The sequence below is a fragment of the Haliotis cracherodii genome, unplaced genomic scaffold (assembly GCF_022045235.1).
Source record: "Haliotis cracherodii isolate W230 unplaced genomic scaffold, xgHalCrac1.p SCAF_9, whole genome shotgun sequence".
NCBI lineage: Eukaryota > Metazoa > Mollusca > Gastropoda > Lepetellida > Haliotidae > Haliotis > Haliotis cracherodii.
This window is the reverse complement of record NW_027266343.1, coordinates 6,472,062-6,498,295: the sequence shown is the minus strand read 5'-3', so window position 1 is coordinate 6,498,295 and position 26,234 is coordinate 6,472,062. Positions and strand designations below refer to the sequence as shown.

General features: G+C 38.7%; 1 protein-coding gene across 1 annotated transcript; it reads left to right on the top strand.

The window, feature by feature from the left end:
• On the top strand, nt 1-5,282 carry LOC139453375 (protein glass-like). The gene is made up of 2 exons (XM_071235055.1): nt 1-191; nt 4,142-5,282. Exons 1-2 carry the CDS (start codon nt 1-3, stop codon nt 5,280-5,282), a joined length of 1,332 nt encoding a protein of 443 aa, XP_071091156.1.
• The last annotated feature ends 20,952 nt before the right edge of the window (nt 5,283-26,234 follow it).

Below are 26,234 nucleotides of genomic sequence, written 5' to 3'. Positions count from 1 at the left end.
ATGGAACCGGCATATGTGACCACCTCTAACTATTCCGATGTTTGGCGATCTAGTCCGAGCAGGCACTCGGTATCCCCCGAGTCCCCCCGATCATTCACGGAGTTGAATATGAACACCCTGTCCATGCCATCGTTTGAGTTCGACCAGTTTCCCAATGTGTTTTCATTTTCGCCCTGTCCACCTGGCTACAAGTAGGTACACTTATCGATACATTATCGATACCTCATCAATACCTCATCGATACCTCGTCCTTTTCAGAAATATGATCAAAGTTTAAGAGAAGCATTACTATTTATGAATAGTTTCAATCAATATAAAAATGTTTTTGCAATGAAGTATATGTTATCTGTGTGAAATGTGAATATGGGTATAAAATTATATATTATATTATAAACTAATAAAACCAAAGATGATGCATATAGTAGGTTTATTAAACTTGTTTGGTTACAAAACTATAAATCTCCTTCACACATGGAAAGACTTCGGGAAAACCAGTAGTCTTTAAACTTAGTACTCTGAAATTCTTGAACAATGTTTTTAATTGCAATGTGCACATCGCTACAGAAGATCTTACATTTGAATTATTTAGATTTTATTTTTTGAAATAGTCCTGTGAATGTCTAAAGTGTCGGTTGTCCGTTGCCAACATTCTGTACCGTCGATGATTAAATGATCGCAAGTGTTTTACTGTTTGATATACATAACATATCATTTGTGAGTTATATTTTCAATTTACTGCGTCATAGTTTAATGCAGAAAATATCCTCTACAATGGAAAAGTGTGAAATGATACTTTTATTTTTGAAACATCATCCGGACGCGTGGGTGCGCTGCTTGTAGCGCGTCATTGTAAAAGACAACCTGAATCAGTTTTACAAATGTATACGCTGTTTTCGAATTTCAATTTCATGGCTACTTTTAAATTGTGCTTTAAGTTTATCTAGTTAATTCCCTACCTTGTGTGTCAAGCATATATATAAATATAATCCCGGGAGACGCACTGATTGTTGATAATTTGATCTTCAGTATACAGTCTTAGAATACCAACCAGGTTCACAGAACCTCTATAAAAAGAGAACAATAATTCTTTCGAAGTTGGTACATGTGGATATGTTAAAAAATAATTATGCCCCCCCCCCCCCCCCCCCCCACACACACACACACCCGACCCCCCCCCCCCCCCCAAACAACAACAACAACAAACAAACAAACAAACAACAAAAAACAATGATATTTACCAGGATCTCAGCACTTCGCGCATCAATCGAAACAGGAGTAATTAATTCACTGCACACATCCTAAACTAATGTCGAAAGTCCAGATAAGTATTACTGTATAAGAGATAGATATTTATGTTATATTTTATTTAGAATAAAAAGGTAGTTTCTTGTTATAACGTAGGTAGCGAGATGGTGACCTTGCGACGTCATTGTCTAAAGAAATTAAAAAACCCGAAGTATTTATTTTATCTATTTTAAATGTGGTATATATTTTTGTAGGGTTTAGAATAGTCGTTCCTTATTTTTGTTTAAAGAAATGACTTATTTTACATCCGTTGTTTTATAAAACAAATTAATATGTTCTTCGCGCAGAACAATTATCAGTCTCTGAAATAGTTTTGAATATATTTATTTTTATTTTTAACACTCGTGCTAGTTTTATAACACTATATTATACTACGCGAGAATATGCGTGACGGCATCTTGTCTTCATGCTCGGCGCAATACATATACTCCCCTGGTATATGTTCAAATACAGTATCCACGGTATAGGTTCAGATATTCTTTATAACATAGAGGCAATGAATATTGGGTAAATATCCACCTTATAACTTATAGCCTATGATTGAAGTATTTTGAGCTAATCACATGTGCCCACTTCCTATTGACCTTATAAAATATTGTTGGTTCGTTTGAATGATGTATCCAAGGATACAATTCTGTACATTATCTTATCTGATCTCGTGAAAACGTCCACATTATTTTCCCGAAAGGATAAACCAGAAGAATATATAATTGATGATTGTTTAACAAAGAAATCTATCCGGATACTGCTCTCAAACTATAGAAGACACCGTCTAATATTGTGTTGCATTTTCTTCTTAAAATGCGAAAATGGCCATAGAATGTGTATTTTGCACAAGCAAACAATTATATGTATACGTAATAGAGCAGGCTTTATTAAGTAATAATCATAAAGCAATGAAATAATGCTGACACTCCATATTGGTTGTCCTGTCCATATATTGTATTATTTTTGATATTGTATTTAGCACATTAATTTCACTCGCCATAAAACAAGCAGTAGCTCCATTCTCCTCATACATTATCTGAGAAAAACGTCATTTTTGTATTTTTATGAAGTACATTTCAAGTGTGAAAGGCTCAAATGCATATTTAGCGCGTTGAAGGCTCCTGTGCCCGCCAAAATGACAAGAACATTGCTCCAACCATAGCCGTGTTTTATCACAGACGGGTTGAACACGACTCAATGTTCAAATCTAGTTTGCGATTTTGAAATAGGAGAGACGAGAATACGTTTGTTTCAAAAGAGATCTTACTGTCCTCTCATAGATAAAATCCTTCCATCTTTATCGAAACAATCCTTCTATTGCGTATTGCCAAAAATCAAGGGGATATATAGCTAGTGTTCCTCTATCTAATATGTTTATTATTAATAATATACTTGTTATACGGACAGAGTGTGAAAAAATAATATTGTGATGTCATAATACTTTATTATTATATGTTATAAAATTTATATGTGTGTGTTATACGGATACAGTGTTGAATGATACATATTGTAATGGCATAATTCATTTTTATAATACGATGTTATACATATGTTATAATATTAATATTTATACGTTATCATTTCATAATACATAAGCTATACACAGGTTAAAATGTTACACACGTGCCATATTGTTGGTCGCATGTTTACCATCATACACAGTTTATGATGTTACACGTTGTTATTCTATTCTATACACATGTTACAATTTTATACACATATACGTGTTATTATAGCATACCTAATTCATAATTAATATATGTCATAAAATTGATATTGATAGTTACACGGATGCCAGATGAATTATTTAATAAAACATATGCCAGATTACATTGTACACGCGCAAGATGCATACTATTACATTATACAGATGCAAGATGTCCATTATTACAGCAGACAGATGAAAGATGCAAAATAATACAGTAGACAGATGCAAATGCAGAATGTTACATTAGACAGAGCATAAAACATAACATATACAAGCAGCATAGAAACCGATTCCTCGACGGGAGCTAACATTTGACAAAACAACAATCTCAGCGTTAGTCTAAACTTGTGATACTACTGTTTATGGCGGATCCTGCCATGTTTATACAATAAACGTAAGCAACTAAGTTGCTATTAACAGCAGTGGGCAACAGTAGCATTTAGGAAGGGAAGTATAACAGTAATCGTTGATTATGTCCCGTCTTTTGTCGACAATGTTTACCAACAGAGGTGTGCGGAGTTCTCAGCCAGTGTTTACACAGGGACTCGACACTTCCCGCGAGTGCTTTAAGTGGTTCCCTATTGTAAGCTGGATGTATGTAGCAAGCACTTCATTCACAAATCACAATGTTTAGTCAAATTCTTTAAGTCACTTTCCCTCGGGGAGAATGCTTCAAAACTGTGGGGCATTACTCGTGCTTACGTTCGGGCAGGGTTCTAGCATGGCGAGTTTGTTGAGCGGTTTAGCGCTTGTGCCGTGTTGGTGGGTTGTTGTCAGGTTGTGGGTATGGCATGTGATTTCCTTACTCAATGTATATTCTTCAAACACCGCATGTGTACCAGTGTATCGTATAGCATGTTGTTGAGGTGTCACTCCGAGATTTAATGACTGTCGTCTGCTGCCTCTAATTCTCGTCTGCTAAAAATTGACCTCCTCCTTCCCCTACCGCGTTGTAGCAGCTGAGCTGACCACGCCTGATTAGCTCGGGCTCATTTCGGCCAATTTGCCTCGCCCCGGTCAGACTCGGACATGGTGTATTCATACGGTACGGATTTCACACTTTACTGCGTACGAGTTTGAATAAACAACGTAAATTTTAATTCTAAATATCAAGTGTTTTGAACTTGGATTTACTTTCAGAGACCTGACGGTGTTTAAGGAGAAAGCACCCCACGACATCGCAGATGCTTTGCTGTCGTTGAAACACGCGGTCGTCCATCCTCAGTTCAGTGGTCAGCTGTCGCCGCTCTCGCCACCACCGTCCATGACACACCTCGGACACGGCCAAATGATGAACCCAGGACCACTGACCCACCAGAACCACCAGGGTCTTGGATACCCCGTCAGCCACCAGGGACCAATGTTCCATAACTCCTACCCGGCCCCGCCTCCGTCACAGTACGCCAGTCAGTACCCGGATCCCGGACCCAGTACTTCCGGTCAGCCGACGCCTCAAACCAACGTCCACTTCCCGTCGATGAGCGTGAACGTTTCCATGAGTATGAACGTCGGCATGCCGCCGGGCCTTGGTAACACCCAGTACAGCCCAGTGCCCCCTCAACAGTGGCCCCCACAGCCGCAGAGCCCCACCCTGGGGCAGTACCACCCAGGCCACCCCCACCCCCAGAGCCTACAACCCCAGTATGGGGGTTACAACGCCCAACCCTACCCCCCAACTTACAGCTTCACGTCAGACTTCAGGCCCATGGCAGACGGCAGGGGTGGTATCTATTACAAGCATTCCGAAAGTTTCAAAGACGCCGCAAGGTTTTGCACCATGGGTCATCTGAAACGGTCCAAGTTCCTCCCAGACAAGACTCCCCCTCCACCCCCGGGGATGGATCCCAACTCCCTGAAGACTAACATGTGCAGGATCTGCGGCAAGACGTATGCAAGACCTAGCACCCTGAAAACCCACCTGAGAACACACTCGGGGGAAAAGCCATACAAGTGTACAACATGTAATAAGTCTTTCTCTCAGGCCGCAAACCTCACAGCGCACATCAGAACGCATAGTGGCGAGAAACCATTCCGATGTCCCATCTGTGATCGTCGCTTCTCACAGAGCTCGTCTGTGACCACCCACATGCGAACCCACTCCGGAGAACGCCCCTATCGGTGTCGCCTATGTAAGAAGGCATTTTCGGACAGCTCCACCCTGACTAAACACCTCCGGATACACAGCGGAGAAAAACCCTACCAATGCAAGCTATGCCTCTTGCGCTTCTCCCAGTCAGGCAATCTCAACAGACATATGCGTGTGCACACTAACACCGGATGAATACAGTCCACTTATCTGCACTGCATGTACGTGCATTTTGTGCGTGAAACATTTACAGGGCAAATGTGCTTGATTGAAACAGCTTCTCAAATTTACACGTGCATTCAAATTGTAATAGAAGCCAAACACGTACGTATGTGCGTTGTGCAAATGGACACGCATGACACAGCTGCGTCTGTTTTGACAATATTTGGACCATTCAGTGACTTGTGATAGATCAAGCTCGAATACAACTGTGACTGTTTGTTATTTGCAGTGGCTGGAAGTGAAGTATGACGTTTATACCGTGAAACCTTGTTTATCCAAACTGCACTGTTTCTAATCAAATCTGGATTAAATATATTCCGACCAACTATTGGTGTCAACGGCAAGCTTGATCGTCATTGTCAACGTGAGGTGACAAGCCGAAACCAGACAACAGCAACTACTTTCAAACATGTTCTTCTTTATTTTTTTAAATGAAAAATCTGAATTTTAAAAGGGGTGAGATTGAAGTGGAGCTATTCAAGTCATCTGCGTACTTACTGTCTGTCATATCCTCTCCGGGTTGCCCTGACAGCGGAGTGAAATATTCCAGACGATAACGGCAACAAAACCTTTCTCTCTGTCGATGTGTCGGACAACGGTTACTTTGTGGTGGTGTGTGTACGAATGTGTGTGCAAATTATTAACATGGAATTACCATCGTTCATTTACACTACATGTGTCAAGTTTAGTCCGTTTTATTACCACCCTGAAAACTATAGTTAGAATTTGTTCAAACCATTGGAATACAGTCGTACATACCAACGGCCGCGGATATGCGTTTGTTTGTGTTTCAAAAATCAAGAGTGTATTATGTTGTCTGTTTAAGCCTTAGAAGGGGCCGAAACAGACGGGGATGCGCTATTTCGTTTGTCAATCGTTGATGTGGATATGAAACTCTAGAATAAGCAATCATTTTACATATCAATATTTCCACTTCTCACGGACGTTTATTCGCTGTGAGGAAATGTCAGTGATTTTAATCCCGGTTTCACGTATGAGTAAATAGTCAATGACTATTTGCTTCTACATTTAGATATGGTGGTTTCTAGTGTGGTAAGCTTGTCGCGTGAACCAGCTTTGAAAAGTGCTACAATACTTCCTGATTAGCATATCTGGATGTACACAGTAAGTAACAATAATATATATGGTATATGTTTTACACTAATGTGCATTGTGTATGAAAGTACTGGCGTGTATAGTGTATGTTAGTTAACACTGCCGTGCATTCTGTGTACTACCGTGTACTACATATATGTTAACACTACCTTACATTGTGTAAGTTTACAGTGAGTGATGCATTATATTTACAATTGTCGTTATGTTTAGTTTATATTTGTTTATGCTATTTAATGCAAACATTCAGATAATCCGTGTTATTTACCAGCAGAACATCAAATTAGTTCGTCTCGAAAATGCGTTATAGGAATTTTATAGATATAAAAAAACCACATTGAAATAAAATTAGATTCATCAAATTATGTTGTGTTGTCGCATATAATACTGCACGCAGAATGTGTAGGACGCAATTGAACTGCTTATTAGGAATCGTCCGTGGGATATTCTAGGATGGCGTGAATAGTTGGGTGACTGTGATTTAAGAAGAAAAATAATTGCTCTTGCAAATACATGGACGAAATAATTTTGCCACATGTTAAAACAAATATAGTTAAAAAAGGGTTCGCTGGCCGTGCTTGGTGTCCTGATAATACATATGTAGTGTATTAGAAAATGATCGGCCCCTCTTTTTTGAGAAAACCATTGTGTGTTTTGACGTATTCACCGAAAATAGCCCGACTGTTCTCACTTATACGTGGATGTATACATGTTTGGCGTTATTTAGGACAGTTTTTGGAGAACAGTAAAAGTAGTGCCATGTATATGTTTTTTTATCACACGCTGATTCAGAAAAGAAGAAATAAACTCATTAGTTAATAGCAAATAGAATAAATTAAGTACGTCCAGATAAAATGGTTTGAGAACATATTATCGGGCAAAGGAAATTCTACACTTGAAAAATGGATTTGACTATAAAATTACAAAAGTTATCGAAACGTTTTAGGCTGAAAACAGTCGCCGCAAAACTGCACAACTATGATACCCGTATCAAATACATCACCATCAAATAACCATTTTTTGTTTGTTTCATCTTAAGCCACCATTAGGGCGGCCATTGTACGTGATATGTTTTTTTTAAGTATAGATGTTTTTTTTATTTGTATGTACAAATGGGTGAGACAAAAATAAATAACAAATTTTCTTGTGAGAAAAAGAATTATTGGCAAAAAAGAGGATGTTTGTCTTTTCTCGACCAGATAAAAAATATCAAGGATGACATCACGGTGAGATGTTATTTCACAAGTAAATACAAACATTCTCTATTTATCCTCTATTTTTCGCACTACAAACACATGCTAATCCAGCTCAAAACGGCCAAGCAAAAGGAAGTATACATCCATGTTTGATGGTTGCTGAAAGTGAAGCAAACTAGAGATGGTGATGTATGTGATAAGAGTACAGGCATCATAGTTTTTTGGGCCTTAAGTGACTGTTTTGATAACGTTTCTAATTGTATGGTCAAATCCAGCTTTTGAGTATATACTTTCTTTTGCCGAGCAGTTTTTGTAGACACATGCAGTTGTCACATTTTATGGAGCTTGAGCATCGGGGCCGAAACACATTCCCACTGGTCTGCAGGTTCTCACTTACAGACAGACACTTAGTGTGTCATACAGACCCTGAAACAATTATATCTAACACAGCCGTTGCAAGTCTATTATGTTTGGCAAGTCTAGATTATTGCAGTATCAGGTATCTGAAAATGAAGAAAGTCTCTGGGCTCGTTTTTTATTATATTTTATAACCATAATTTAACAACTGTAAAATATGTTCATTTCAGAGACCAGATGTTAGTCTAACAGGCACTTAAAGTTTTACCTTATTCACAGCAATGTTATATATTGTTAAACATAGTATAGATATACACAATTCAATCATGTAGAATTATGAGAAACTAATTATAGCCATAGTGAAAAAATGAATTCTTCAAGCTCAAACGGAAATGCCAACAGGCTAGTTTTAGAATTATCACACCAAATAATGTGTGTGAATCGAGACACAATACTGTGTGTGTATCACACGACGGCGAGAAAACATAAGCTGGGGAGGTTTTTACAACAAGAACACAAATATTTTGATGAGTCACAAGTCACATAAAAAACAACTTTTATTAATAGGTTTAAAAGAAGCCAATGTGTCAAGATTAAAATATACATGAGTGTGCATTGGACAAATATTTTCATGAGTCATAAGTTACATAAAAAACAACTTTTATTGATATGTTTAAAAGAAGCCAATGTGTCAAGATTAAAATGTACATGAGTGTGCATTGGACAAATATTTTCATGAGTCATATAAAAACAACTTTTATTAATAGGTTTAAAAGAAGCCAATGTGTCAAGATTAAAATATACATGAGTGTGCATTGGACAAATATTTTCATGAGTCATTAGTCACATAAAAAACAACTTTTATTAATAGGTTTAAAAGAAGCCAATGTTTCAAGATCAAAATGTACATGAGTGTGCATGGGACAAATGATTGAAATATTCGTCTTTATGCAGTTCCTCAACCTGCAAATGTTCACTCGTGTCCAGTCGGATTTATTTACAGGTGAGGATGACGAAGACCTACATATATATCTATACCCACCTTTTCTGATATATAGTGGAGGTTACTGCACACAATTTCTGACCGGTAGCATGAGGGTTCATTTTCTAGGGATAACAAATGCAAAACCTAAGAGAAAAGGAATAAAGCTAATTCTCTCGTGTGTACATTGGTATACTGATTCAATAACATATTTTTTTGTTTTCCATGTTTCACAAAATTTAAATTGAACGGAAAATTACAGATTTGTATTCAAAACACAGTGAAAAGGAGCCCAAGTTAGTATAACTATAAAAGGCCAAACCTTTTCATATTCATAAGAAATCCTATTCATATTCAAAAGAGTTGATTGTACGATTCCGACTATATCATGAGCATGTGTTTAAGACTATATCACAAGCCATAAGCAGATCACCAAGCGTAATACTTTTGATTGAGATTTAATTTGTTATGATACCCACAGTTCAAATTGTATAACCATTTTCATTTGCTATTTTGGATGAATCTATACTATGAAGCGTTAAAAGGTATACAGATAACTATAAACTGACGTCCAAAAGAAACTTTACCAACATCAGGAATGATATTTTGAAAGTTTCAAAACACAAGTTCAAACTAAATCAATGCCAAACACATCCTCCAATCACGACAATGCTCATTGTGCAGAAAATGATGCACATCCACGGCACGTTACGTTTTTTGTGTGTAGAAAATTCCTGAAAAACACGTGCCGCTTGAACAGCCGAAACTACATGTGCAATAAAGGCATATCAATTATACGGGACTTCATGTCAGACACTCACACTGATACAAAACACACCACAGAAATGCCACGACTGACATCCGAACAAAGCGAGTGAGCCCTGAGTATGATAAATATTGTTTATTGCTGTGTATGATAAAAATAACTTTTGGTTGCTTCCGCATTGACGTAACTAACCTGATGCAACGTTACAGACAGACTGGGCAGACATCAGATAGGCCAAGAACAGGCAGACCCAGGGTGACTACGCCCAATGAAGAACGGTACTTGTGTCTCCGGTATCGAATCCTGAGAGTGGTGTCATCAGTGACGAATGCCTGGGGGCACATGGTTTAGTAGAATTACAGGGGCCATGCGACTCAGGGATCAAGGAAAACGGGATTAAATACTTTACATGGGACATTTATTGATAGCGCAACATCGTCGTCAGATATTGAGAGGGGACCGCGCTTACGTAGTTGGTAGTGACGTGACTACCAGCCCCCTTCTGTAATGCAAAAGCTCTGAATAAATCTGAGCCTGAATCTCACTGGGGTGTCCTTTTCAATTTAAATATAGTTATTTGTTTCCATTAAACGTACATATTTTCAGAGACTAAGCGTTAGTCTAGTTCTGTCTGTTCAGAGCTGATCGAAGACGGCAACTTTACGGCCGAAGGGGAGAACGGACGGCGGTATGCTCCTTTGTGAAGGTCGTGCCGTATGATTGAGGGGGTGTTACGGTGTGGGGAGGAATTTGTGGCCGGAGAGAACACCACTGGTCATCGTTAACGGAAATATGACATAGATACATTCTTAGTCCGATTTTCCTGCCACTTCTACAACAGCTGCAACGTGGTGTCCTTTATCGGCATGACAACGCCGGACTCCACACAGCCCGAATCGTACAGAACGTCCTTGCAGCCAACAACGTCAACGTGTTACCGTGGCCTGCACGCTCCCCAGCACAGACAACAGCGACCAAACGTCCAGCCAACCGACAAGAACTGATCCAGGCCCTACAAGAAGAATGGCGACGTACCCCTCCAGAAACATCGTAGACCTGCCCGTGTAGGATAAGTAAAGAAGAATAAGAGAGGGTTGAATATGTGTATGATAAACAAAGACCAGATGTAATATATAATACAGTAAACAAGCAATATTCTTTATCTTCTATCTTTATATTCTTTATATCTAACATTTCAGAAATATTTTCTGAGAAAAAATTGTTCTGTGCTACCCCAGCAGGTAAACAAATACAATATATTATATATTTATTTCTGAAAATAACACTTATAAGTGTTCTGTACTGCAGCAGCTGATAAATGCCTTTCAAAGAAGCTGATAAACATTTATTTCTGAAACCTAACACTCGGGTTTCTGTACAGTTGAACCAAGTTGACAACGGTTTTGGAGCTATAATGTCGAAACGTCGCTATTACAATGTTATAAAGAAGTTGTTGTCCATAACTTTTGTCTGCTTTGTCATCCTTCAACTTCTAATAAATGCCATTCAAGCAATTCAAGTTTAACTAAACGCATATTCTGAATAAAACACTTACCTTCAGTTTAAATAGTAAGTTACTAAAACATATCTGATAATTAGCTGACTCAGCAGTTGTTGTTTTTATTGTTTACTCAAAGGCAAGAAGTTAGTTAATCCTTGGCCATGGATCCCTGTAGGTGTAAATAAATAATCGTTTGGTTGTTAGTAGTAAGCCCGGTATTCAACATGATCAGTGGTCTAATGTTTTTATACTAACATAAGACTAGTGAGACAACTCAGGAGAAATGAGTAGCTTCTTGTTGTTTAGTCAAAGGATATTTCCCCATAGTTACTATTAAGCTTTTCCTGAGCCGGATATCATAGATTAATCGACTTTATTTCAAGTTTTAATTGTATTAATTTTTTGTCGCTAGTATTATGGAGTTTGGAAATCCCATTTCAGTTAACTTGTTCAGTTATAGCTAGTTCAATAAAAGTGGTGTGTTTTCTGTTTAGTTACAATGCAAAAATGAGGTTTTCAGTGTTTCAAAATGACAACTGACGCGTTCTCGTGTCAACAGGAAAATATCCGGCGTCCATGTCATGCTCTGAAAAACTGTAGTGTCCTCGAAATAAATGTTCTTTTCTACTCTGAAAATAATCTCAAACGAGACATTGAACCGAATCTGAATGTTTAAAAAACAAATGCTTTTATTCATGTCAAGGGATACATTATATTGTAGTCCCCAATCGGAATATGGCGACAGTAGAATGGTACATTTGTTTGTACGTATCCATGAAATTTGCGTTGTGTCGTTGAACGATTAGACAGACGAGAGTTGAGTGATAAGTTCGGAGCCTCAATTTAAAAGACTTGACCAAATGACATTAAATTATTCAACACTTTTGTCAACGGTTTTGGAGGGTTTTCTTCAGGTTTGTGAACAGATGAACGTCGGACGGAGCCAGATCAGTAGAATAAGGTTGGTGCTGAAGTAGTTTAATTTGCTTAATTGACTCAAGTGTTTTTTTGTGGATATAACTCTTTGGTATTCATAGCACTTTCAGGGCGGCCATTGTACATGATATGTCTTTTTTAATCATAGATGCTTTTATATTTGTATGTGCAAAAATTGATATTTTTTTTCTCTCTCTCTCCCCTTCAGCCCCACCCTCTCCCTAATAATAATAATAATAATAATAATAATAATAATGATGATGATGATGATGATGATAATGATGATAAAAGTAAATCTGGTTTTGCAGATGTAGCTGGAAAACATTTAATCTTCATACAAAATCCACCCCACACTCAAACGTCGGTCCTTAACGTTTATTGGAGTATTACTATTCTGAGTAACTGTTTATGCAAGTTGTGTGCCTGTGGGGACAGGAATCATACCGTGAACACCTGGTGTCATCACTGATTTCCCCTTTGAGCTTGGTGCAATCACTTGCAACATTTGTCCTTTTCTTCTTATTTAATGAAAATTGACATGGACTCAATTTTTGTTTAAACGCGACTGTAGCGCCTAACGGATAGAATCGTTGTTCTTTTGGCACACAACCTATGGGTGTCTCAGATGAATCCACAACAAAAAATCCCAGGGTCCTGTCACACATATCGATCTCAACGCTGAGACATTCTTACATCAAACACTTAACCATGACTAACGACATTCGTAGCAATAAGATCGCTTTGTTGACTTTTATCCGTATACAGTAAACTACGGTTATAACGAACTCAAAGGGACTACTAATTTTAGTTCGTTATAACCGTAATTCGTTATAAGCATACATACAGCATAACTACAGCAAATAGTCGGGACTAAAAAGTTAGTTCGTTCTATCCGTCAGTTCGTTATAAGCGTGTTCGTTATAACCGTAGTTTACTGTATTGTAAAGCTGAGCCGCGGCGATCTTGTACTATGAAACACTATACAATACAACGAAACGGAAATACATGAAACTTAATGATACACTCAGATAATTTCATTTTTCAATGTGACAGTGGACCATAATAATTATATGCTTGTTCAGTTCATTCCGAGGCAGCACTTGCGACGCCCACCTGTACATAAAGCATTACAGCTTCATCTGTTTACAACGCCATGGCTTTTTCCGGTATCTAATTAACCAACAAATATCAGCTGAAACGGTCTTCGTGACCTATGAGGAGTAGGAAAATTAACAGTTAAATACGCATCTCAACCGTCCAGTTTCCCATTCGCTGACTGGTGAACAGAGGCTTATTTCGAACACAGTCAAATACATTAATTTGTCATGTCACAAAATGTTGCGAAAATGCATTTTTATACAACTAGTGTTAACTAAATGACAGTACATCAATTATACATGCGCCTCATCATTTATAAAAAAAATATCCTCAACACATTAATTTATTTACAGCTTGTATGTGTCATTGTGTTCAGGGACGGTGCCTGATAGAAATCAAAATTATATCAAGAGTTATAATTTCGTAATTATGGTTTATTATTAAGTCATATACGCAAGTAATGATTTACAGGGGACAATTTATATTGAAAAGTGTTGACCTCCAGACCTCACCAGACTTCAGCTTATCACAACAATATACAAATATTAACCTTTAATAATCTAACATATTTTGGAAACAATATTTTAAATGTATAAATGTTGCATATTTTAGAGGATTTTAATGTACCTAGGTTTTTCTGTACATAAGTCATTATTTCTTAAATGCATCCCTGGAAAGACCAGGGCCCACTTGCACATAGCGATCTTAGCGCTAAGATGATCTTAACTCCCATACTTTAACATAGGCCTACAATAGTCTTAGCGCTAAGATCGTTTTGTGCAAGTGGGCCCTGGTCCATACAAAACCACATGGCCATACCGACTTGAAATTCAAACTTTAAACATGAAATTTACTACAAATTATTCAAATTACATTTATAATGTTGAAATATTCCGATTCCCCTCAAAATTCGCATATTTCGAATCACAAACAATAAACTATCGAACGAACAGGGTGAAATATAGGAGAGTGTAGACAAAAGCAAGATACTATGTTACATGTGAGTGGTCGATTAAATTCTTAATCTTTGCAGCATGACATCAGCGAAGATCGCATTTCTGTCCAGCTGGCCGAAAGCCACTTCACGGGATTGACTAGCCCAAAGTCGGTTATTTACAGACCGTCGTTATAGAGCTGGAATATTGCTGAGTTTGGCGTTAAACAAGAACAATCTTCGCTCGGAGATCAAACACTTTTTGCCGACAATTTCGAAGTTGCCAAATCAACCGAATAGTTTATGTCCCCATGCAGATGACACATTATCAAATCGATATATACAAAGCCACATTTTATCATTATGCTTTTGCATTAATCATGAACTTACATGTATGAAATAATCTCTCGGGCAAAAGAAGCTTTACACTTCACAATTTGATTTGATCAAAATTTAACATACGTTATCGAAACGTTACTATGCTAGCGCCGAAAACAGTCGCCGAAACACTGCAAACTTAATGTCCCAAACAGTATGGTATCCTTATCAAATATCACCATCGAACAAATATGTCCAGTTTGTTTCAGTCCAGCTATCATCAAACATTGGTGTATGGGTTTTGGGGCACGGCTCTTTACATCATTACATATATAGTCCTGATGGGAGTTGTCTCAGATAATAATAATAATAATAATAATAATAATAATAATAATAATAATAATAACAACAACAACAACAACAACAACAACAACAACAACAATAATCATCATCATCATCATCATCATAATCAGAAGAAGAAGAAGAAGAAGAAGAAGGACAAACTTCGGGCAGAGTACACAGCTGAACGCTCGCAATAAAATTAAAGCCACAAATACGTATGCTGTACCCGTCCTTTCATATTCTTTTGGTGTTGTTGATTGGACGAAACAAGAAATTCAGGGTACTGACACCCTCACACGAAGAATCATGGCAGACAATAGATCCCACCACCCTCGCTCTTCCCTCAATCGCTTATATTTACCAATCATTATGGGAGAGCGTGGTTTGATTAACGTTGGGGCTCTTCATGATAGAATTGTTTTGTGCACATTTGCACACATTTATTTGTCTGATGATTCACTTGTGAAGCATGGCAAGACTCATGATGAAAACAGGGCATTCCACAGTTTTCTTAAACGAGCCAAGGGTGTGGGACATAATCTCATTGTCAGTGTTGACTTGTACTGCTGGGTGGTACAGAAATGAGTGTCAACCAAACGAAGTGCCATATCAAATCGGCACAGACTCAGTTTTTCAAGGAGAGGCTATCTGAACGACCACTGCATCGAGTTTATGTGCAGTGTGTTAAAAAGTTCAGCAAATCTACATAGTCCTTCGCTTGGATGAGGTTGGCTGGCCTGAAAAGTTAAACAGAAGGCTTTCTGTTTGCTGCTCAGGACCAGTCACTTCCCACTCGAAACCGTCAATGTTTGAGTTTGCATAAAAATGTAAATATGAAATGTAGGTTATGTAATGAATTTAATGGGACTGTCCAACACATTGTCAGTGGATGCCCAGCTTTGGCACAAACACAGTATCTTAAGCGGCATGATGGAGTGGCTCGATGATTTTATTACCGTCTTCGCCTTGCTTGTGGTTTTGACACAGAGGTCCATCCATGGTACGACCCGGAATATGTAGAAGGCGTCATGGAAAATGATCAATACAAAATTCTTTGGGATAGCCCGTATACTGCCTCAGACGTATCCAGGCAATCAAACCTGATTTTTTCCTTTTTGATAAATCCATTGATATCATTTATATTATTGATTTTTCTGTCCCTTTTGACACCAGTGTGATTGACAAGAATCAGGAAAAACATAGCAAATATGTGGTACTCGCTTTCGAAATGTCAAGCTTGCATCCCAAGTACCAAGTTGTCAGACTCCCTATTGTTCTCTGTGCCTTAGGTTTGGCACCTCCCAATCAGTTTACTGACATTGGGAGAGTACCCGGGTTTGCTACCAGGAATACAGCCGTTCTGACAATCTGGGTAATGCAGAAGGCAGTAGTGTTGGGCCACAGGGCCACGTATAGCCATACTATACTGACTGTACTGATTACATTAAAAAAATCTTTTTTTAATGTAATCAGTACAGTCAGTATAGTACAGTATTCCTTCACATTTTCCGAAAAGTTCTGGGTGGGTTTGACTAGGCAGCGCTTCCTGGGAGAAGTCCCATTCACTGTCTGGGCTGCGTGTAGAGGGGGCAAGGGCCCTGAGCTGATGATGAGCCTTACTAGCCTGACTGTGCAATGATCACCAAAACCCCAAACCCTCTTTGCTGCATTTTTATAAATAATAATAATAATAATAATAGATTATAAGTTTGGGGTTTGTTATATTTCCAGTGGTAGATCATTCCCCAATGAGGCAGCTGCATATTTGAAGGATCTTTTCCAGGAAGTTGTTATAGCTTGTGTTGTTGAGATGGGCATTTTGTCTCGGGATCGTAGCGATATTTAATAAAACAGCCACCCCCATTCCATTCTACTCCTCATCTCCTTCTCAACTCTATCAGCACTGAAGACGATCAAGAGGCTACAAGTACAAGCAATACTCTCGGGAACATGTAGAGTGACGGACTCTGTATAACCATGCTGTATAAAAAGGTATCAACCTGCTTCGTAATATTTTTTTTAAAAACTGGTAAACAGCAGCTATTAGACAACCCAGGTGTAGTCAGGGATGATTGACTTTGCTATTAGACAAAGTAAGCATGTGGATCAGTCCATTTTACTGTGAATAGGGATGCACGAAAAATAAAACAAAAAGACAATTTTTCAGTGTTCACGGCAAGCATAAGATTCAACAGTTATTCCACATAGGCACTTCACTGTTTACGACAAACATAGTGAAGTTCTAGACAGCCCGGGTTGTCATCGTCTCTAATCATAAGAAACTTGAGGATTCCTTGATAAACAGGTGCTCCCTTACAGAATCATAGTTATTAAACCTTACACATAACCATGTTTCAGGGACTATTTGTTAGTCTAAATATTCAGGGCGTTTTGTTATCATGCCATGATAAATGTACTTAGTAAAATATGGTTCTTCTTATTTCTAATACATATTTATGTGTGCATATAGATTAATTATTTTTAAGAAGAAACTGCAAAGAAGGAAAATGTTTTGATAAAGTATACGAATAGCATATCTTGGTGTGTTTGAATTAATGTATTTCCTTCAGTATAACGAGTGTCATGCTTCTTAGAAGACAAGAACTTGAATGGATAAATGCATGACGAGCAGCATTGCAACATCCTGATGTTTCTGAGACTCAGTATTTCCATAAGCGTTACCAGTCCCCTGCACGCCACTGGCACTAAGCTCAGTCTCACGTCCTCTCAGAAACCCGCCTCATCGATTAAGGAATCAGAAATTCAAAATGGACGCCCTGTCGTCTGCTCGGGCCGGCCGCACGCGCTAGCCGGGGGCCGTGCTTTCACAAACAAGGGTCGGGTGTCATGCTTGACAGGGAGCACGGCAGGGGGCAGGCAAGCTAGCAGCCTACCTGAAAACATGTGTAATTTAAGACCCGTCAACAAATTACGAGCCAATTGTGGCGGGAACAAGGCAGCAAAATATTTATCTGTTGTCGGAGTACCCGATCCGCCCAATTAATGGCAGGTAACTCCTGCACGGGGAATAGGACAATGCAAATATGTTATTTGACGGAAACCTGAAATATCATAACAAAAGATTTGTTTCAGGTTAACGTGTTGATAGCGATCTATCGCAGGTATACGGCTGAAGTTGCGAGACAAGCCCGCGGTATGTACTACGATAGCCGTATATTACACTCCGGGATCGACACATCTCTTGTTGCAGCGATGGAAGTTTGATGTCTTCTCTCAGAAACAACAGTGTTTAGAAATTGAATTTTTGATGATTGATTCATAAAAACTTATTGCTACACCAGCCTTTCGAAATGAAATTAGTGATAATTGATTCGTAAAAACCTCTAGTCAATGGATACGGTGTGTTCCAGAGGAAATAGTCCGACTGCAATGTGTTCTGATGCTGGTTCGTCTTACATCAGGATCATGTTCCAAGACATTGCTCCTATCCTAGATATTGAAGCATCAGTTTGGAGAATTTGATTGTGATCCATGTGATCCAGGATCCTAACTAATAATGTAAATTATAAAGAAAGCAATAATTGATTTTGAGGGCAAGTACTTTATACAATTAATTGTGACTGCTTTCTGACACTTGATCGGTTGAAAGACTGCATTGGTTACATGCTTAGTTAAATGCTATATTATTTTGAAGATGCGAGACATACCGTATTCGACGTAATAAGCGCCCCGCTCTAATAAGCGCCCACGGCGATATTTGCTAATATATTGGCTAGTGAACAATCCCAATAAGCACCCTTCCGATTGATAAATGTACACAGGACTTATTCATTCGTGCATAATGCGTTTGTTATATGCACCCTTAATTATGGGCAATTAATTTCTGGAAAAATAATATCTGTCGTATGTAAACGTTTCAGGCTGTCGGCATAAACCACGAAATTTACGATCTTTCAACTCTGTTGTTTTTCACCAAAATAATATTGTTTTCTTAATAATCAAGCGGGAAAGACTTTTCATAACCAGGAGAAATCTCGGCTAAAAGTAGAGTCCATTGTACGATACCGATTATGTCAATCCATCAGTTAGTGAGGACACCAGGTGTTCCCGAAAAAGTAAGCGTGGTCTACCCAATCTGTGGCACCCGTCACAAACACACGCAAATGCAAGTCACATCTTTACCTGTAAAACTCGGGACAAGTTAAAATGGGGAATTGCACCAGACATCGTTTTTGTCACTGATGCGTCAGATTTGAAAATGTCTACCATATTTTTTAGACTTTACCGAGGCCTTGGCTACTGTAACCCTGATCAAACAACGCTTCGAGGAAGAGTAGTAAGAAATCGGTGCATTGGTGAAAACAGTCAAATTGTAACGGTCTTCCATTTCAACTGAATGACAATTCACTTATAAAACATTGGACATATTTATTTTTGGAGCCACTATTAGATACTTTGTATAAACTCTTTCTGTACCAGAATCGTTGTGAAACTATGAATTCGGGATATATATCCGAATATGAGTCGAGACAGAGGATGTAGACAAGGTGAACCATTATCGCAATACCTTTCCATTGTATTTTGTATTGTATAATTGTATTTGTTGAACTATCATATTGTTAATCAAGCACTTGATAAATCATGTCATCTTTATTTATGTCTGTTACCACTGCTGGTCGGTTTTTCGCAAACACCTGATGTCATCACTGATTTTGATATTATCTCATTCATTCATATAATGTTCGCCGATATTTGGCTGTACTAACATCTAGTCGCTAAAATGAGCAAAAGTTTACGGGGAAAACAATTGTTAAATTATCATAATGAAATATAATAAACAGGAGCCAATTAAGTGACTTTCCTCCGAAACTGCAGTAATGTAGACTTGACAAATACTTTAGACATGTATGGGCTGTTTGGGATATATTTGTTTCGGGGTCTACTATTTTCCTTTAGCACCCAATGGAATTTGTTTCGGCGGATAATCGAGACTGGGTTTTCTCTGGCGTTGACTTTTTTATGTACGAGAACAAAGCGGGTCGGTTTGAGAACTTTTTCTAAAGCGGATAAGTTTAAGAAAAAAACATTATTCATGTGTCCAGCGGTGTTTGAACGAAAAACAGACAGCATATCACATCACAATATAATAGAATACAACGCTCGGCTGATTAGAGCCTACTAGAAACTAATAACCGTATTAGGGTAAAAATACTAAAAGCACTATTAGTGCTAAAATACTACAGGACATATGTTACCTGTATATGGTCTGGGAGCGGTCGGGTAGCCTAGTTGTTAAAGCGTTCGCTCGTCACGCCGAAGACCCGGGTTCGATTCCCGACATGGGTACAATGTGTGAAGCCCATTTCTGGTGTCCCCCGGTGATATTGCTGGAATATTGCTAAAAGCGGCGTAAAACCACACTCACTCACTGTATATAGTCTGACTCCATATTATCGCGGGCTTTATCGTACAGCGGTAAAACCCACACACCCTGTCGGCCGTTTACTAGTGTAAATCTAAGCACGATATTTTATCGCTTTATCGAAAACTGGATTCGTTGCGGAATACTCGTAAGTAACCATATGAACTTTTTGTAATAGTTTCTGAATTGTATATTGATGTAGAATTATCCCTACCCCTATTCGAAATTGGTTAGAAAAGAACCCATTTGTTTGAACGATGTCCGTTGACCCAACCTAGGTCGTATGCATATGATTATGCATAATTCATAACAGGAAGTGATGCAAAGCACATAGTCCACACGTATCACACCACAAACTAGACATACCGCGATAAAATAGAGTTGCCCGCCCTTGAGTAACTATAGGCAGATACTTTGTTTACCGATCTCGCTAAAGAAAATCACCATCGATCAATCCTAATTTATGTCATATAGGTTGAACAAATAACTAGGAACTTTTCCGTATGATATATTTAATAGGTTTGTAAGCATGCGCCGTTACGATCCATTATAAATTAACTCCCACGGTAATATAACGTACCATGCTATTTGATATGCGTTATATAAAATAGTATTCAATTAGAAAAAAAACCATAAGATTTTAAAAGGCAATAGAAGTGAGTCTTAAAATTTACGTTTGAAGAAGTTGTTGATAAGTGCGGCTACAGAGGTTGATGAATAATCACCCTGCATATTGATTACGGTCTGGTCTCAATGAGATAAAGATGTGACAATTTGGTTAATAGACGAGGCACGGTTCAAAAGCTGTATTCTTTAGTCCGAATAACGATTACAATTGATAAGAAAATTAACTTTGTCTACAATAACGTGAACATAACAGTTTTCACATGTACGATTTTCTATAGTTACGAGTCACATGCAGAATTTGCCAGAATACTGCATTTCCACACCTTAAGAAGGTTAATGATCCATTTGGATCAAGCCGATGATTATTGATTATTGCGAGATCACGGTGATCAATTTTAGTTGGAGCACAATGAACGTGTCCATTTTGGGAGTAGTGTTAATAATTATACAAGGATATTTGCCATACTTATTTCAGGACATGAGAGACATCAGCAGTTTGTATTCCTCGCGCAAGAGATAGGGGTAAATATATGCTGATACACGCGATATACATGTGCAATGATCTCATTATTGTCCACAATGAATGAATGAATGAATGAATGAATGAATGAATGGGTGGGTGGATGGATGGATGGATGGATGGATGGATGAATGAATGAATGAATGAATGATTGGATGAATGATTGGATGAACGAATGAATGAATGAACGAACGAACGAACGAACGAACGAACGAACGAATGAATGAATGTTTTATGCCACAGGGATTCTTGTTGAATGCACACATTCTTTATATTGGAGCTGAAGGTTTTCCGATTCTGTGAACGGGACATTTTCTAAGAGGTTATTATCACAGTAGAAAGTAATGCTGTTTCATAAACAGAAATGTTCTTGTTTATCTCTGCACGCATGTCCTTATCATTAGCCGTTTCAGCCTCGTAAAGCTTTTGACAACCTTTGTAATGTTTTGGTCAAATCCAGATAATAATTTTGCCCGTCAGGTTAGCTGCAGGGCTTCCCTTAGACTAACATCTAGTCTCTGAAATGAACACATCGTACAGAAAACAAACAGTTGTTCAGTTATCTTAATAAAAATATAATAAAAGCGAGCCCAGTGACTTTCTTCATTTTCAGATACTGATACTGCAGTAATCCAGACTTGCCAAACATTATAGACTTGCATGGGCTGTATTTGATATATAATTGTATCAGGGTCTGTAAGACAGACTACGAACACAACTTCACACCTATTCTTTATTGGGATAAGGTCTTGCTTTTATATTAAGAACTTGCGAGCATTTGCAGTCACAGGGAGTCTGTCATACAGAACGTCAAACAAATACATCTAATGCAGCCCATGCAAGACTTTAATAGTAGGCAAGTCCAGATTACTGCAGTATCAGAAATGAAGAGTTTCTGGGCTCCTTTTTATTATATTTTTTATTAAGATAATTTAACAAATGTTTGTTTCTGTAAGATATGTTCATTTCAGAGACTAGGTGTTAGTCTGAAAATGAAGAGTCTCTGGGCTCCTTTTTATTATATTTTTTATTAAGATAATTTCACAAGTGTTTGTTTCTGTAAGATATGTTTATTTCAGAGACTGGGTGATAATCTAAGTCACATACACTGATTCCTGATATTGGAATGTCCCATGCTGCACGCAATAATACTTCTTGTGATGGAGAAGGATGATGTCTTTGCCGTCCCAGGGATTCTACGACACACGTTTTACACTGCAAATCCGTCACATTATCTTATCTAAGAATAAAATCAGCCCTGCTTAATCTTTACTACTCTGATCCTGAAGTGGCCATAAGGCTATCGGCGCCTTATCAGTGCAAGCCTGGTCGACACGAGACGCGGGATAAGCTACACCCTCAAGCGCTCACGCTGCAGCGAGACGGCCATATGTCAACACTGCACTTACAGTCAACGCATGCGTTCAATCGTCTTCCGGGTCAAGGGGTCGTTCTCATCATCAGGTGAAGCCTATAATTAGCCGTGATTGTGAGGTGGTAAATATATCGTATTCCCGTCCACACATAAACAGATCCCCGCGACTAGTCGATGCTCCAAGCTATTGCTCTCTTGGCGATACAGAATCGAGATTTTGACAGGCATTTAATGGCATCTTAGTTAGTTGTGCACGTGCGTTTTGTTGCTGAGCGACGGCGGCCATTCCATACGGGATTCCGTAAGCTGCCGTACAGATGTCGTAAATGTGAATTAAAGAGCTGGCATATGTCGTAAAATTTGAGAGGAATGACACATTATCTCTTGATTAGCTTTTATGAGGCTCAGGTCATTATTAAGAATAGCTTGAGCCTAATATGGCATAGGTGAAACCTGTCGAACGCAGCATGACACTTTAGACCCAATAGCTAGGCCATGCTAGGACTATGCGATAAGTATTTGCTGATCATGAAAATCAACTCTTTCAAGATTTATTTCCAGGTATTTCAAAGAGGGTGAGTGAGTTTGGTTTAACGCCGCTTTTTAACAGTATTCCAGCTACATCACGGCGTGTCAGCTTAATGTGGGAGGAAAGCCCGAAGTAATGCAGGTTTCAGACGTTTACCACTTCGGTGAAACCCAAGAGCACGGGTATGGTGCTGACAAACCTAGAAACATAATAGGGGCGAACCGGGATTCGAATCCACAGTCATAGGTTTCTGGCGTGCCCAAGGGACGCAACTCTGCACAGCGAATCGCGGCGCCTTAGACGACTGGGCCACCCGTGCCCCCCATTTCAAAGAGAAGCTATCGAGTGACCCCGGCAGGAGACACAACATTGTTTCACAAAAATTCCTTCTGGTTAATTGAAGGGACCGTCGCACTTTACTTTGCGCACTTTCAGTTCTTTAAAGGAATCAATATTTATTTTGATAATCAGGCCAGTAGAAACAGGGTGCCACTTTTTCCTGCCAAATATTTTTTTAATCAACAAATTTTCAATGCTATTGCTCTACCATCCCACCCGTTGGCAACCACCTCCGTGGTCTAGTGGTAGAGCGTTCGTTCGCAGAGCGGAAGGTCCGGGGTTCGATCCCAGGCCGTGTCATACCAAAAGACGTTAAAAGATGGTACCTGTTGTTACCCTGTCTGGAGCTCGGCATAAAGGGGCTAAAACATGGACCGGTCGGCTCGGAGTCAGCACACTGTGTCTGAGTGGGGTATTCATGTTAAACTGCGGCAAGGTATCTCAGTGGGCTAGCTAGTCCGGAATAGTACAAGCAGACACACACACACACACAAACGCACGCACGCACGCACGCGCGCTATATAAGTGCAATAATCTTGGCGAACATCTACATACATACAGAGAACTTTCGGCGAAACCGAATTTAAAAGCAATAAAATTATATATACAAATGTTTATATTACATAATGAGCATTCTATTGCCATTAGTGACATGGGACAGCAGATGCCCAACAGATGGCTCTAACAGACAACGTAGTTTCAATTCCAACAAAAGAGAAATAAAAAGATTAACACAAATATGTCTACTCGTCTTTTCTTAATAAATCTGTAATAATTCAAAACCTAACATTAAAATTTCAAATTAAATCTGAATTGTATTATGGTATTTAAGCGAGCATGAAATTTGTTTTCTACTTTTCATTTCATTTGCAGTTTAAGTATAAGGAATATTTCCATTTAATCTTGCATGTGTGGTTCCGCTGATTACAGTAGGGAAGCCTGGTCAATTCATAATCACACACATCAAGGCCTAGAACAAGTGATGAATATCGTGCGTGACAGGGAGGCCGGATGGTGGTCAGAGGGGCTGCAGAGAGGGTCGGGGTCGTTGATCTTGGGGACAGATCATTAAGATCATATTACGAGATCAGCATAACGAGTAATTATGTCGTGTTGTCCGCCGTCTGTCCGTCTACCCGCCTGTCGGTAAGTTTGCATGTTCGCCATTTCCTCTGAAACTGCAAGGCTTATAGTCTGTCAAATATATCCAATAGAGCCTATGCAAGTCAATAATGTTTGACAAATTTACTGCTGTGTCTGAAAATGAAGAAAGTCTTTTTATGAAGATAATTTAACAACTGTTTTTGTCGGTAAGATATGTTCATTTCAGAGACTAGATGTTAGTCTACAAGGCCAAAGGAACTGAAACTTGCTTGAATGACACCTAAAACATGTTAATAATGTCATTTTGGGCTGTTACGTTGCCATTTCAGCCTGTATCATTATTAAATTTGACATGTAGCAAGTATCTACGATTCGGAATAACATATATTATGCATGTTTATTCATTATTTTGCATGTTTTAATATTTGATCCATCTACGGCCTTGACTTTCGCATGCATCCGCTTTTCTACTGGTAATGTAATTTCGAATATCATTTAAGCTGAATGAAAATAATGCTGTATATTTTAAAAGACATCTGCCTATATAATGTACCATAAATATTGTTTGGAGATGGAGCAATATTTGTCGCCTGTCCATGTGCAAAAAGTTTTTTCTTAAATATTGTACTCTTGGCATTTGATGAGGAATAAACTTCTTCTGTTCCAAACAAAGGTCGATGTGTCAATACACTAATTTTTCATCAGCTCTGCTTTTCAAAAATAAGTATATGTAATAACGTCAGCATTGAGGGAAGGGTGGTGCTACTATTTTCTAAGAGTGAGTGAGTGAGTGTGTTCTTACGCCGCTTTAGCAATATTCCAGCAATATCACGGCGGGGGACACCTGAAATGGGCTTCACATATTGTACCCATGTCGGGAATCGAACCCGGGTAATCGGCGTGACGAGCGAACGCTTTAACCACTAGGCTACTCGACCGCCCCTATAGTCTGATAAAAGAACATATTTATAAGCACCGACATAAAAGGTAGGGGTTAATTTTCAAAGATTTTCAATTTCAACCGTCAAATGATTCACCACACGCATGTTGTGCGTGTCCTTCTCGCGAACACTCATTTTAAGTAATCAATTCATATACCTGTCAACGGTATTTCGTATTTAATGGCACTTTTGGACTGATGCTGGTTTTTTTTATCAATGTTGAGAAGATTCACAGTATACGCTCTGTAATATTGAAACCTGATTTGTTTGTTTGTTGTTTAACGCCGCACTCAGCAATATACCAGCTATATGACGGCAGTCTGCAAATAATCGAGTCTGGACTAGACTGTGATTGTCATCATGAGCATCGATCCACGCAATTGGGATACGATGACATGCATCAACCACGTGACGAGCCTGACCACCCGATCACCTTAAGCCTCAGCCACACAGACAATGCGACCGCGATGCAACCTCCTGGCGACCAAATATTTGACAATCGCAATGAGGTTTCAGGGGTCTCTGAAAGGTTTCACTGAGTTCGCTGCAAGGTTTCAGAGATTT

What these genes read in the sequence shown, in the direction of transcription:
- LOC139453375 (XM_071235055.1), top strand. Translation starts at nt 1, where the DNA reads ATGGAACCGGCATATGTGACCACCTCTAACTATTCCGATGTTTGGCGA. An exon ending in CCCTGTCCACCTGGCTACAA is followed by an intron (nt 192 to 4,141) that starts GTAGGTACACTT and finishes ATTTACTTTCAG; the next exon opens with AGACCTGACGGTGTTTAAGG.